General features: G+C 40.4%; 2 protein-coding genes across 2 annotated transcripts; both read left to right on the forward strand.

Moving 5' to 3' along the window:
- Positions 1-555: 555 nt before the first annotated feature.
- LOC140931434 (beta-1,3-galactosyltransferase 6-like) lies at positions 556-5,676 on the forward strand. Its single transcript, XM_073381253.1, has 2 exons — positions 556-927; positions 4,918-5,676. The coding sequence occupies exons 1-2, from the start codon at positions 556-558 to the stop codon at positions 5,674-5,676; spliced, it is 1,131 nt and encodes a 376-aa protein (XP_073237354.1).
- Positions 5,677-9,867: 4,191 nt separating this feature from the next.
- Positions 9,868-11,031, forward strand: LOC140931435 (uncharacterized). The gene has a single exon (XM_073381254.1). It carries the CDS (start codon positions 9,868-9,870, stop codon positions 11,029-11,031), a length of 1,164 nt encoding a protein of 387 aa, XP_073237355.1.
- The last annotated feature ends 5,017 nt before the right edge of the window (positions 11,032-16,048 follow it).

The following is a 16,048-nucleotide window of genomic DNA, read 5'->3' on the forward strand; positions in this document are numbered from 1 at the left end:
GATTTTCGAACAACTAAAAAATGGTATAGTTGTTCATTTTTAACGGATTTTTACCCTAAAAAGTTCACCTAGAAGTATTCGGGAGCCTTTTTTCTGGCCGAAAATTTCGAAAAGGTAATTTTTGATCCCTAAAATTTTCGGATCACTAGACTTTCAGCTACGAAATCCGAACAGATGAAAAATTTTTAGGGGATAAAAATATCCCTATGTCTACCCTTTAAATACTACAATACGTTCAACTATGCTTTAATAACAAGGGTAATAATATCTCTGATCGATCCGATTTTGTCCACGTTGTTGTCACTATTAGGCTACGTCTGGGCTGCCTGTGTTGGCACTAGCTCACCAGAAAATGCTGCAGGGATGGGAGAGGTGTGTTTGTACATCGGAGCATTTGACCGACGGTCTGGACGCTTGGTTACACTAATCGGATAGGTAAATATGTGGCGCGATATTGCTATGCTTTTCAGAGGCTTTTTGTTCCATTCAGTGTTAATGCGACAGAGCTCTACAAGATCGCCCGTCTTTCTGGTCTCAACAATCCAATGACTGGCAATGATTTGTAACAAGAAACGAGGAATTGTTGCCCTTATCTTCGCTTCAGCTTCGGTATGGATAACTTCTGTCTACTTCTCTATCACTTTCCATAATCAGGAACGCCCGTCAGAGCTACAAAATGCGCCTACCTGGGCAAATACTACCCCTATAGTCATCACGGCCTCAGTAAAAAATCAAACAGAAATCAACGACACAGATGTCTCAGATATAGACGAAACTCTCCATCAACTGATTGATTTTAAAGACTTGGGGAAGGATAAGAAAGCAGTATTGCTATTGATCATCGTTTCCACTGCACCAGCAAGATTTGAGAGAAGACAGGCAATAAGAGAAACATGGTGGAAACATTGTTCTGGCAATCAGAGTCAGGTAAGCAGGCAAGATAGGTTCTTTGTCGCCAGTTATCTCACGATTTCACGATGGCGTTTCTTTCAGTAATAAAATTAGTGACGAATTACTCCTTAATTTTGTCGCGAAATTTCAGCGTTAATTTGTAATTTCACATGTGAAATTACAAAATTGCCATGGCAACCCCTCCGTACGTCTGAGTGTCAAGATGGCGACGAAGTTTTAAAATGTCATGAATGAAGATGTCAGGGCACAAAAATTAAAGACGCTTTGGAAAAACTGAACACACAAGAGAACTCAAGAAGGATTCTAACAGGTATTTTGCAGAAAAAGGCCGAAAAATTCTGAACTTTATAAGCCAAATTTAAGGTCTAAACCGTTTGAGAGAGTGGAGTTCTCGATCGATACGATCCGGGATAAACATGTCAAGAATCCAAGATTGCTAACGTAATTCGTCACCCATGATATTAATAGGTAATCAAATGGTATACTCGTGAAATTAGGGAATAATTTCACTTGCCTTTTGTCCAAATCCTAATAATTTCCCTCGCCTAAAGGCTCAGGAAGTTATTAGGGTTTGGACAAAACGCGCGTGAAATTATTCCCTAATTTCACTCGTCACCATTTGATTACACGTACTTATTCACAGCGAAATTTTCTACCAACGACGAAGACGACGGCAAAAAGCAAAAATCAACGGGTTTAGATTAGCAAAACAACAACTTTGCACGAGTAACACTCTTTGTTTTTTGCACTTTCTTTATTGTCGTTCAACGACCTCGACGTCAAATTCCTTATTTCCCGTTTTACACCGAGAACGTGAACAAAAGACACCGATTCGGAACTTGGATACAGTCCTTTTGGAATAAACCTTCAGAGAAATTCGCCAAAATTGGACAATTAAGGTGGCTCGATACAGCTTTCCAGAGTCAATACCTCCCAAGTTTGAGCATAAACTACGTCGCCATAACCAAACACTTGGAAAAATTGCCACCACGGTTGTGTTAGATAAAGCACAGGTAACCCAGGCTCTGTGATAGTACCACAGTATGGTTCTAGTAAAATTACAGTGTTTGTATGGGGTAAAAATATGATCCTAAAATTTGTAGTAAATACTAAATATAAGTCAATGAAACTTACCCTGCAGTTAGTTGTTGTTGTCCTTATTGCTCCAACCAAGTTGCCCAGGCCTCATTTTCTTGGCCGCGCGTTGATCTGGCCCGGCTTCTTCGGCGAGCATATTCTCGGCCTTTTTGGATTACATCCTTCGAGTTTGTCAAAGTCTGCGGGATTCGTTTTTCCATCTGGGAAAGCTTCATTGGTTCCTATATCTGCTGATATCCTATTACTACGATCCTGGCATGTTTATTTTCTGTTGGAGTTCGAATTTCGTGGAAAAAGTTGTGTTGAATGAGAGCATGGCGGCGAAGATGGAATTTTTTGTCTCCGACTGCTTGTATATTATAATTTTATATAGAGTAAATTTGAACAAATTAGTACAAATCATCACGAAACTTCCTTGGAGTAATAGGGACAACAACAACTAACTGCAAGGTAAGTTTCATTGACTTATATTTAGTATTTCCTACAAATTTTAGGATCATATTTTTACCCAATACAAACACTGTAATTTTACTAGAATCGTACTGTGGTACTATCACAGAGCCTGGGTTAGCTGTGGATAAAGATGAAAATTTGTTATGATCAGGGTTGCAACGACATCGGAGTTGTCATAGCAACGAAATGACGCTATTACCTATTTTACTTGCAGCAATATATCTCGGCCACTAGGAACTGTTCTTCCAAAATCGTTCACGGTAGCTTTTTCCTTTAATAGCGGCCTCGATGTTCGTCAAGTTTAAGCCAAATCTGTAAGAGCGTTATCGAGACCATTATGGGATGAAGTCTTTTTTATGGCTAGAAACACAGTTAAAAATGGACAACCTTGATGTTTGGCCGTTATCTGTACAAAACAAAGCGCTTTAGACATGCAATTTTACCTCATGGTCAGTTTCAACCTTTTTAAAAACGTGTGTGAAAGATAATGGAGATAACTCCAGCCGATTGCTAGAAAGAAGGATTTGATTACTAGGTACCGAAGCGCTCTTGTTAGCGGTTTTGTAAACATTTTGGTCTTCTTTAACAAATTAGCGAATAATTTTTAAACCGCTCGATAGATTTTTTTAAAAAATTTAAGATTCTTGAGATTAACGTTCCTTTAATATGACCTTTTACTTTCAAGATTATTGATATATTGTAAGGCAGTAAAATAAGGTCTACAATTCGTTTTTTTTTTTTGTTCCGGGAAAGCTCGATGTGGGATTTGTATTCTATGGACATGAAGTGCTGCAAGAAGAGTGCGTGATAGTCAAGTACAAAGCTACCCGCCTAAACACATACGTAACGCAGACGGGTAGTTAAAGTTGCTTCCAGTAGTAGTCGAAGGTTAAATCATTGATATCTCAAGTATTTATAAAGTGCAACGCGACTTCACATCTTAAAAACTACGAAAATCTATCAATTAAATACATACAACAAAGTGAATCTATTTAACCGTGGAGTCCCAGTAACTGCGACAATATTCCGAGAAACGTAACGCCTCAATACACCACAAATAGGATTTCCCGCTATAATATTTTCTCATCATACTCGGGGTATTTACTTTATCATACCCGTGTATAATAACACGAAAATTAAGGGCCTCGATTCGGAGAAAATTACATCACTGCCAAACAGCGAAAACGTAATCAACTTACATGCGTCATTTCAGTCCTCGCCAAAAATATACCGCATGTTCATCACGAGACTCATTTGCATACAATGAAAGTCGTCACCATTCTAATCCCTAATTTCCACGGTCTCTGCTAGGAACGCCTTGGAGCATGGCGTCCTAATTGCTACCCACACACAAAGAAAAAAAAAGAAACGCCTGCATTTTTAGAGTCTAGCCGTGCTAAAGCAAGCTCGACTAAAAAGCTCCTCAATGAATCATTGGCGAAGGTGTCTTGGTTATAAATAGAGAAAGCAGAATTTAAAGTCGTGAATCTGCTTTTCCAGAAAACGTTCAGTTTCGTCATTTCATCATTTTTACCTCACCAATGTATGGAATGTGTGAAAAGAGAGCTACACAACGTAAGAATGCTATTGACCGACAACATACAGAGCAGGGGCAGCTGTAGTGTCAACTATTGCTAGTAATACATGTACTCTAGAGAACTGTTTCTTTCAAATTTCGTCTTATTCTCGTGCATATCTACGCATAATTTATGAAAAGACAAAGGTTCAAGTTCCCCTGAGACCTCTATTGGGAAAACAAAACACAAGCGAAATAGGTCTATTAACGGGCCCGAAAAGCTGTTGTCATTTACATTAAAGCTCGAGATTTCAGTAGGTTAACAGATAATATGATAAAACTATCAGTACATAATCTGAATATTTGATTTCGGGCCCGTAAAGTTACCGGGACTTTCGAGAAACGGGCCCCAGGAGCATAGTCCCTTGGGGTCTCGGTTCGGTCAATCCTGGGCCGGGTTGTTCAAAGCAGGGGTTAAGATAACCCAGGGTTAGTGCGAAGTATAAATTCAGATATGAAAGCTTAAAAATCAAATTCAGTTTAATTCTTTTTGCGTGTAATGTAATAAATTGATGCTCTATAACGAATAGTGAAAATTATCCGGGAAAATGCTTTTGAACAAAAGAACAAGAAACCCAGAATAAACCTTAATCCTGAGTTAGGATTAATCGGCTTTCGAACAAGTGGGCTCTGGACTCTACCATGAGCTGTGACGTCATCGACAGAGACTCGCCCGTTCTTTCCCAGACTTCGCGCGGACAACGGGAAAGACAGAACGCCTAGGGACTAGGCTGGGGTCCCAGGGCTTTTCTCTTGGACACTGGAAAGGTCCCATCCCAGATTTACACGAGAAAGGCCCTGAAGATGGCTCACACGACACCCGGGACATAAGGGCAATTCTGACCTCGTGGGTGTAACTTGAATTTTTCTTTCTTTAGGTGGAATGCGTCTTCATGACTGATGGACTCATGACAGACCAAATTCAACGTGACCTTGTTTTAAACGAAAGGGATAAATACAAGGATATTAACCTCCTGCCTCTTAAAGGAGGCCGTGGGTGGTTTGGATTCCGCTTCCTTAACCAAATCAAATGGGCAGCGGCAAAATTTAAGTTTCAGTATCTACTTAGAATGGATGATGACTACTTCTTGTGCCCAAAAAGGCTTCTTTTTGAGCTTCCATTGAGACCAAAACAAAATCTAGTCTGGGGATTTTTCCACTGTCAAGTAGGAATCACATGGGTGGATGATGCATTTATGATATTCTCCGAAGATATTATTCAGAAGTTCTTGGCGCAGAACGAAAGCTCGATGTTGTGTCATCCACAAGCGGACCAACAAGTCATGTTGTGGCTGAGCAGTATTCTAAACAAAACATACTTCCACGATACTAGGTTACATCACCAGCCTCCAGCGTCACGTGTTCCTCGATTTAGTAACATCTCGAATGTTTGTGACTCCTATTTAGGCGCGCATGGGGCATACGGTGAGACCATGTATCGTCTGGGGCTAAGAGCTAATGACAACGCTAAAGATGTTTCAACTATTCCTGATTTTGCAAAATTTTGTAAAACCACAAAGTTTGATCACCGTGCATTTCGTGGTATGTGGCGACATGAACCCCAGCCCTGCAAAGATAACCCAGCGTGGGACTTGGGAGATGAAATGTGGTTTGGTAAGGAAGGTCGTCAAGGTTAATTTTTTAAAAAATAAAAACGGTAGAGGGCCGTGTTTTACAGGATGTCAAAGAGTGGAATTTCGTTGTCATGTTTAAATTCAATGGTAAATAAAAATTTGATACTGTTGTGACTATTCAAATGCTGCGAGAACCTTTAGCACAATGACGCCTTAACCGTATATATATCAACGCGCCGAAACCAAACTAAAAGAGAATTGTTAAACAATAAAAATGGAAGCGATGAAAAATGTTCGCAGTGCGCACGTTTTTGACTTAAATTTATTAAAGGACTTTTATTTGGTGTTTGGGATTTATTACAAAATTCATTTGATTCGGGAATTATCTATAGGTGAAGGGAAATATCATAAAAAAAAAACAATTTGACTTACTTTACTCGGTGTTCACCTCCTACGCATCAGCACTGATCAAACGACATCCTCTCCCGAAATGAGAAAATGATTTCTGTTGATTCATTCTCCTTGGTCTTGTTTGAATATATGTTTGTAGATGAGTTGTTGTAAGCGTTCTTGTTGATTGGTTTGAGTAAGCTACTTCACTACTAGTAGGTTTGGTTCCTAAGTTAATTGATGATGGATAGAAAGTTTCTCCTGACATGAATTCGGTGCAAAGGAGATGTACCAATTTGGTGCATCTCCGCGGTAACACTTCTGTTCATGAAATATATTTAAGTAGAGCCTTTGGTAGATGACAAAGCCTTGTTTATATTAAGTATTTTGTCCAATTTAACATTTTTGACCTTAATCTGGTCTTCCTTCGATATTTACCAGGAAATGACTACCCTGCTTGTTTTTAACAGTTTTAAGCGTGTTTCTTTGAGTTTTTAACCGAATTCTTGGTAGTGGATAACTTTAATTGGGCTTAAGTGATTTTATAGGTGTTTTTATAGTTAAACAACTATTGTTCTAAATTCTGCCTTGTACTTTGAACTGCATTTTTAATTTACCCTTTGAGTTTGCGATCACGTTTGTGGTTAATTTATGGAAAAATTTTAGCCAATCATCTTCGATGAAGAAGCTTATCTGTAAATTGACAACAATCTTAGATTTTCAAACTGTAATTTTAGTACCTTCCTATCTGTTAATATGAAAAGTCTGTTTACTAGTATATACCTTGTAGTTTTTATATTGTTCTCCTAGTTTTATATTGGCCAGTTGACTTATAGTGAAAACTTCGGTTGAAGAGTCATTTCGACAAAGCAGTTATCTCGAAGGTTTTATGCTAATGAGACTGTTTTAACCAATCGGATCAGACTTACGTCACCATTCGGTTTGCACTAAGCAGCTGGTTTCCTGGCTGATATAAAAATGGGTGTAACACTGATTTAGCAGAGAATTGTAATATAGGAGTTGAGTTAATTAAAAGGAGTCAATTGAACAAAGTAATCGTCTATTTGTTGTGAGAACCAGATAGTTCCCCAGAAAGGTTCTTCAACAGAATGACAAACTTTCCCGTTCATGACCCATCTAGTTCTTTTAAACTTTAAGAAGAGAGTTACCGGCAGGTATTCAGCCAGCATTTCGAGTTAAGTTTGATGGAAGTTGTGCTTATTTTGGGTAAAGTTAGCGAGTTTATGATTTTTCGCATGGTGTAGTTCGCTGTATATAACAAATTTTTCCTGTACCTTATTTTGGCCTTTGAAAACTGATTTACACCCAGTCCCGTTTTAACTTGGCAAATAGTCATTTCCCAGGTTGTAGGTGAATCCTTGTTCACATTTTTTTTTTCTTATTGGCATATGGTTATCGTTATCTGATGAAGCTAATAAAATAAAATTTTCTATCATTGAAAGAGCATACCAGTTTCAGTTATCTCTCAAAATTTGAGCCCGGTGTACCGAATAGGTCCCGAGAAAAGCCCAAAATTGACAAAGATTAACGTTTTGCCACCCAACAATTTAGCAGTACTTGATTGCTGCTATTTCCTTTGTTATTGATTACAAAAAGCTAAACTTGCACAAAATGCTCAAATTAACCATCTCTTTCAATTTTTTAACTTAATAGTGAAAATCTATGCTACGGAAATGGACTTTTAATACTTTTCATGTTTTTGCATTAAAAAAAAGAAATGTTGTTGTCTATGCACCTATAAACCAACCAACATGTGCAAAAAGGTGAAGCTTTCGCTAAAGGAAACTGCAACTTAAAGGCCTACTTGAAACTCGTTGGAAATATGCTATCGCATGAGGAACTCGTGCCAAATGTGAACTTTTCTAGACGGCGCTTGAAAATTGCATGGTAGTAAAAAACGTATGTATGTCAGGCTCCGTCCACACGTTTCCGATGAATCTGGCATACGAATCCGCTATCCAGAGTGAAAATTTTTGAAAAGGCTATTAATCCGGAATCGTGTGAACGCTAAATCCAGATATTTTTTAATCCGGTGACGTAACAAGATCGAGCCCAGTTCTTTACCGTGAATACTGTATTCAAGATGGCAACCACGACGCATGCTCTGTTGCCAATATTCCCAGAGGAGTCCTGGGTACTAGAGTGAATCCGGATACGTGTCGGATACGTGTGGACGGGCAAATTTTTGAATCTGGAAAGAAAAAATACGTATGGGCAGCTCCTTATTCGCTTCGTGCAACAATTGTCCAGGGTCTTGCGTCCATTCACTTGGCCACCTCGTTCAACACTAAGCAACTTGGTCCAACATGTTGGACCTCCATGCTGGATGTAGCTTGTACCACAGACAAAACTAAACTCTGGTTAAAGGAGCTGTGTCACGTCACGAATTTCATCGACATTCTCACAGCAGGAGCTGCCACCAAAGTGAGTGAAACATGAAATAACGGCTCAAAACATGAAAAGAAGGTATTAATCACATAGTAAATACAATACTACGCACGGATGGACAAACTTGAAGAAGATTGACACGGATTAAAATTGTGGGTTTTTGAAAACTTGTTAGCCCAACAGTTTTAAAAAGTTCATTTTTTTTATTGTTTTTAACGTTCAATAGCGCATAAGGAAGCGTAGTTAGCAATATTAACAAAATGAACGAGACCGCGTGATACAGCCCCCTTAAGTCCGTGTTACTAACCGAGGTTAAATTACCTCTGGGACCCCCGTTATGTTGGATGATGCTGCAGCCGTTACCGGGCCTTCAAGCTTCGAATGAAACACTTGTTGATGCTAAATGTATGTTACAACAGGCATTTAGACGAATTGACCTATAGCTGCCTGAACTTTAAAACAAGGACTGCAACATCAACGTCTCTATTTAAATCTTTAAAAAAATCCGGATATTAGATGGCTAAAAGGTTGGAGGTGGAAGGTTTGTTTATAGAGGAAAGTACACTTAGCTTATCCAGCAAGTTAACAGGCACTAACTAGGCACTCGTCCGCTCATATATTTAGAAACAAATAGTCCAGACAGAACATGACAGGATTGAAAACCCCGACTGGCAGGAGGGAAACCAGCTGGCTGTTTACAAGAGTGGCGGGGAATTTGATCTCGGGACGACTGGAAACAAATCCAGACGGTGAACAGAGCGGGACTCGAACCGGGACCGTCGGATTGCAAGTCCAACGCGCTGACAACTCAGCCACACTGCCTCCCACAGTATAGATCTGCTCCGCGTTACTCCAACAAGTGTCTTGACTTTCTTATCGCCGATTTTTAGCTCATTGAAATTAAAAGGTCACTGCTTTATTAGCGGACATTGTATATCAAACTCACTAGCAAGCATTTCGGCAGTTTCTACATTGTACAATTCAAGCTTGCGTCAGCCTTGTTTGATCTCAAGCCCAACTTGGTTGTAATGACGTTCCAGAACCTGCAAACATGTATTTAAATTGTCGTCAATATATGGTTTTTGAACTAGACCCCGAACGTTGAGTCCCTGTAGATCATGCTTAAAAAAGGCCAAATTAGTGCTCAGTGACACGGAAACATTTGAGCATATGTTTAACTTATTTCCCGCCGCTTTATGTGACAAGTGTAATGAACAGCGGTATTTTGTATGAGTGTTAGCGTGCGCATGACCACCTGGGTCAGCCATGTTGGAATAAAAAACTTGGATCCTGTTTACTAAGCTGTTTTATCCAGATCCATCGTGCTATCAGATAAAGAACATTACATGGTGTCAGAAGTAAAGTACGAACAAGAACCTCAGCCATCGATATGGCGAAGATTTGAATAAAATACAGGCCGTATTTCAGAGCAATCAACATCGGCGATCGTAATTCATGTCACAGGATCAATCGATTCCTATCACGCCCGCGGGGGAAGAAAACACTGCAGAAGTACAGCATTTACAAGTTGAAGACGAAGAAAACACAGAAGAAATACAGCAACCAGTTGAAGACGAAGAAAATACACCTGAAATGGCGATGCATTTAGGTCTTCCACCTCCAGAAGCTCTCGACTTGAGTGGAGGAAACATATCAGCCAATTGGAAGAAGTTCAAACAGAAATATACAAATTACGAAATTGCGACCGGAATAAGTTCGAAGGATAGTGCAACCAGAGTAGCAACACTTCTAACAGTTATTGGCAACGATGCTATTGATGTTTTTAACACTCTAACTTGGGACGAAGAAGGCGATGACAAAAAAATCGAAAAGGTGCTGTTGAAATTTGAGGAACACTGTGAATCCAAGAAAAATGTCAGCTACGAGAGATACAAATTCTTCTCAAGAGCCCAAGAAAGCGGCGAAAGCATCGACCAGTACGTAACAATATTAAGAAAGCTTTGTGAAACATGTGAATTTGGAACATTGAAGAACTCTCTCATCAAGGACCGAATTGTACTTGGTGTAAACAACACAAAAACAAGAGAAAGATTACTCAGGGTGCCAGACCTTACACTTCAGAAAGCATTAGATGTGGTACGATCTGCAGAAGCTACGGATATGCAAATGAAAGAACTGGACGACTCATCAGTGCATGGAATTGGAAGGGAGAAGAACAAGTCAACTGACAAGAAAACACCTTCAGATAATGAGGGGAAAAGACCCCCAAGCAAGAAGTTCAATTGCGGGAACTGTGGAACAAGACATGGCGCAAGGGAGTGTCCTGCATATGGCAAAACATGTAACTATTGTCAGAGACGAAATCACTTCCAGAGTGTATGCAGATCACGGAAAAAAGTCCATGAACTGGGTGTAGAGCAACAAGAAGGAAATATTCCTGACTCAACCCTATTTGTAGGAGCTGTCACTACTGAAGTTCGGATCCAGAATGAGGAGTGCTATGTGATGTTGCCAGTGAAAGGACATATCACAAAACTCAAAATTGACACGGGTTCTCAAGTTAACATCATGCCGTTCAAAGACCTAAAGAAGATAGTTGGAAGCAATCCTCAGATAAATGCCTGCACACATAATCTAGTCAGTTACTCTGAAGATTAGCTAACTGTACTTGGCACAGCTACACTACCAGTGAAATCTAAAACAGATGTAGAACATGAGCTGACATTCCACATAGTGGAGACAAATCAACCAGGATTATTGGGGCTCACAGCATCCCAAGATCTGGGTCTAATCAAAGTAGTTATGGTGGCCAAGACAGAAGAAAAGCAAACTGAACCAGACAAAAGTGAAGAGGTTACGAAGTTGTCTGAAGAACTGAAAGAAGAAGTACTGCAGAAATACACGCAGGTATTCACTGGGTTGGGACGCTTGGAGAAACCTTACCACATTGAAGTAGACCCTACTGTGACACCTGTCGTAAACCCACCTAGAACGGTCCCAGCAGCTCTTCGCGACAGAGTGAAAGAAGAACTGGATGGCATGGAAAGGAGAGGAGTTGTTCGCAAGGTAGAAGAACCCACAGATTGGGTCAATTCTATGGCCATTGTTGAAAAGCCTAATGGTAGTCTGCGGATTTGTTTAGATCCAAGGCACCTCAATAAAGCAATAAAGCGGGAACACTTTCAGCTTCCCACCATCGAAGACATCACTACACGCATGGCAAATGCAAAATGGTTCACTAAGCTTGATGCAAACCGAGGATACTGGCAGATACCTCTTGATGAAGAAAGTCAACTTTTAACCACCTTCAACACACCTTTCGGGCGGTACTGCTATCAGGTCACTCCATTCGGAATCACATCTGCTCAGGAAGTTTTCCAAAAGCGGATGAGTCAACATTCTGGCGACTTGGAAGGAGTTGAAACCGACATCGATGACATAATAGTGCATGCAGAAACAGAAGTTAAACACGACCATCGTGTACACGCTGTCCTGGAGCGATGTGAGAAGATCAACCTAACACTGAACAAAGAAAAGTGCGTCTTTAAAGTCAAAGAAGTCACCTACATTGGTCACAAACTCACACAAGAAGGAATCAAACCTGATGATGAAAAGGTGCGTGCCATCAATGACATGCCTGCACCAACTGACAAGAAAGGAGTAGAAAGACTCCTTGGAACAGTCAATTACTTGGGCAAGTTCATCCCAAATCTGGCAACTGTCACTGAACCTATCAGAGTTCTACTACAAAAGGACATTGAGTTTCAGTGGGCACATGAACAAGAAAAAGCACTTCATGAAATTAAAAGTATCCTAACTAAAGATGGAGGGCCAGTCCTGAAATTCTTTGATGTACAAAAGCCTGTTACGATCAGCTGTGATGCCTCCCCAACCGGCCTAGGAGGGGTGCTGCTACAAGAAGAACGTCCTGTTGCCTATGCTTCAAGATCCCTCACTGACGCAGAATCAAGATACGCTCAAATTGAGAAGGAACTCTTAGCTGTTCAGTTCAGCTTAGAACGTTTCCACCAATACATCTATGGAAAGAAAGTTACCATTGAGTCAGATCACAAGCCACTTGAGGCCATTGTTAAAAAGGCACTAGCATCAGCACCACCAAGACTACAAAGAATCCTGCTTAGAATGCAGAAGTATGACTACACTTTGGAATACAAGCCAGGAAAGGAGTTAGTGCTTCCGGATATGCTCTCTAGAGCACCACTGCCTGAAACAGCATATGGCAGCATGGAAGAAGAAATTGCACTACATGTCCATTTGCTAACTTCTAACCTACCAGTCTCGAAGCCCAAACTAGAAGAAATTAAAGAAGCCACAGCTAATGACCCATCATTGAAAGAACTGAAGGATGCGATCAAGTCAGGATGGCCAGAAACAAAATCTTGCACACCAGCAAGTATTCAAGTCTACTGGAATGTAAGAGATGAGCTCTCTGAAGTCGAGGGTGTTATTCTCAAAAATGACAGAATACTAGTCCCGTCATCTATGAGAAAAGAAATGCTACAAAGGATACATCAAGGCCACATGGGGATCGAAAAGTCCAAACGACGAGCAAGAGATGTCCTATACTGGCCAGGAATGAATTCTCAAATCAGCGACATGATATCAAGGTGCACCACCTGCTTAGAGCATCAACGGCAAAACACGAAAGAGCCAATGATCCCTTCTCGCTTACCGCACAAGCCCTGGGAAATGGTCGCCACAGACTTGTTCAACTGGGACAAATCTGAATACCTGATAGTTGTTGACTATCACTCCAGATATTTTGAAATAGCCAAACTACCAGACACCAAAAGCACCACAGTCATCACCTACACTAAATCTATATTTGCCAGACATGGAATACCATCCGAAGTAATCAGTGACAATGGTCCCCAGTACTCCTCAAAGGACTTTTCACTGTTTGCTAAACAATGGGAATTCAAACACACTACTGTCAGTCCACTGTACCCCCAAGCAAATGGTCTTGTTGAGAAAGAAGTACAAACAGTGAAAAATCTACTAACCAAAGCAAAACAAGATCGCAGGGATCCTTATTTGGGACTACTTGAGTACAGGAACACACCGATAGATGATATTGGTTCACCAGCGCAACTGCTTATGAGCCGGCGATTAAGATCAATCATTCCCACTACCAACGCACAGTTGCAGCCTAAAGTCCTTAATCCACACAAAGTTATGGAGAAACTGAGGCTCAAACAGGAAAAACAAAAGCACTATTTTGATCAGCATGCCAAACATCTTCCCACATTAGAGAAAGGTGACCGGATCAGAGTACAAATGGGGAGCCATTGGAAACCAGGCGTTGTAACAGAACACGCAGAAACACCAAGATCCTATAGGATTCGAACTGATGAAGGTAGAGAATATCGCAGAAATAGAAGAGCATTAATAAAATCACCAGAAAGTGGTCTATCAACAACAGACATCTCACCTCATCATAAGTCTCCAACCGTGAGAGCAAATGAGCATTCAACCTCAGAGAAAGCAGCCAATCAAGCAATCCCATCTGTTGAAGAGCCCATTTCGACATCCCAAGAGCAAGGGGAAATGTATTCATCCGAGGAGGAAATCTCAGAGCCTCTCAAGACAGCAAGTGGAAGAACTGTGAGAAGGCCTTTGCGTTTCAAGGATTACGTTATGTGACACTGAACTCATCATTGATATGGAAGGTTGATAAACATTGTTTCGAAGTTTCTGTTAGTCACAGTTTGCAAATTTCTCACAAGTTGAAATTAGAGGAAACATTTTGAACTTTACATGAAATTGTTGTCCTTTTGACATTAGAGCGTATTACCAATCTTGGTATCAAGGTGTACTTATCCTTTTTTGTTTATTTGTTTTCTTTTCGTTTTTGTTAGGGGAAAGTTGTAATGAACAGCGGTATTTTGTATGAGTGTTAGCGTGCGCATGACCACCTGGGACAGCCATGTGGGAATAAAAAACTTGGATCCTGTTTACTAAGCTGTTTTATCCAGATCCATCGTGCTATCAGATAAAGAACATTACAACAAGCAGTAACTTGCTAGAATTTTTGACGTTAGGAAATTATTTCCAGGATGTCCATGAAAAGCTGTCTGAGGCTCGGACAAAATAGTCACTACATGTTCTGGTCCAATGGTATGGCCATTTGGAAACCTTTTGTTATATTCCGAGAGATCATCACAGATCTCGAAATTCCAGTCGTAGCGGTCTCGCTCAAAGTACCACGCATAACTGAGTATAATGCAGACTGGATAGAGAAAGCTCTTGTAGAACGTCCTGAAGGCCTCTTCAAAGTTTCTGGTCTTAAATCTCTTTAGAATGTGCTCTCTGCAATTAGTAAAGGTGTCCCAGTAGATATATACTGGAAAATAGGTCATGGACCGGAATCAACGACAAATGGCAGCCCCAGGACGAATTCTGAAGTCCTTCAGTGCCCAGGTATATACCCAAGACCTCAACTGGAATGTGCAGCCTGTTCCCAATATTCGTAGCTTTGTGCCACTGAAAATCGACGACTTAGTTACTGGGGTGAAAAACCCGGCGTCCGTGTCCATCCACGCAATAATGGAGTCATTCGAATACAAGTCAATAAAAAAGGTGCTCCAAAGCTGCTAGTTGTAGCCTAGCGACTTGAGCGAAGCTGGAAAATCCAACGTATTTCTGTGTTTTGGAGGACCTTCATAAAGAACTTCAAGCTTACGGTCAGGAAAGTACTTTTTTGTCTCACTTATTACCTTATATCGCCAAATTCATGATCCTCCCTCGCTTCATCATCAAGTACCATCACTATCTTTCCAAATGAAGAAGGCCTGTAAAGAACGGTTGTCCTGAATAGATCGCAGAGATAACTATATCTATGATCTGATAATTTGCCAGCCATTCTAATAAATAGTGTTATTGGGGTGTCTGTGGTGGCTTTGGTTGTAGCCAGCTTTGCCGTGCTCTGGCTGCTTATGGTCTTAGAGGAAGAAGTGACCTTTCTCACCAACTTATTTGTTTGGAAGCCTGTGGTGGCTTTGTCTGTCACAAGTTCTGCTTGCCTGCCACTAGTCCTAGGGGCGGTGCTGAATATTTTCATAAAAGCCATTTTTGGAAGATGGGAGGTCAGTTTGGTTTTAGCGAGGTTTGCTTGGCTGATGAGTTTTCTCATTTTTCTTATAGACACATTTCTTGAGAAATCTCTGGTTGTTTTGGTCGACTTAATCTTGAGTTCTGCTTCGCTGAAGGTCTTCGTAGGAGAAGTGCTAAATACTCTCATAAACACATCTTCTCATAAACACATATCTGTGGTTTGTTCAGGTGCTATAATTCCTAAGGAGCTCGCACTGCTACTAACCTGAGATTTTTCCTGGACGAAAGGCCGGGAAGTACTCTTCTTGGGAACCATGTATGATGCGAGGATCATCACGACGAAGAGGGATATTTAACAGCTGATAAGACCAATTTTATATTTATAGATCCTTCTTAGCACCATTGTTCGGTTAGTTATATCGCTCAGTTCTTCTTATTGGCTCCAATTTGTGCTGCAACAGAGAATAGACAAATCAATAACAAGTAATTAAGGTATTAATAGCTTGGAAAGTCAAACCAAAAAAATGCAACTATTCATACATCAAGAAGAAATTTCAGCAGTAATTTATATTTAAACTAGTTTAACGTACGATCTAGAAAG

This window comes from Porites lutea, chromosome 3, assembly GCF_958299795.1.
Source record: "Porites lutea chromosome 3, jaPorLute2.1, whole genome shotgun sequence".
Lineage (NCBI taxonomy): Eukaryota > Metazoa > Cnidaria > Anthozoa > Scleractinia > Poritidae > Porites > Porites lutea.

Bases quoted from the DNA above. Each gene is read 5' to 3' on its own strand.
- LOC140931434 (XM_073381253.1), top strand. From the start codon at position 556: ATGATTTGTAACAAGAAACGAGGAATTGTTGCCCTTATCTTCGCTTCA. The intron at 928-4,917 runs GTAAGCAGGCAA...TTCTTTCTTTAG, and splicing joins GTTCTGGCAATCAGAGTCAG to GTGGAATGCGTCTTCATGAC.
- LOC140931435 (XM_073381254.1), top strand. From the start codon at position 9,868: ATGTCACAGGATCAATCGATTCCTATCACGCCCGCGGGGGAAGAAAAC.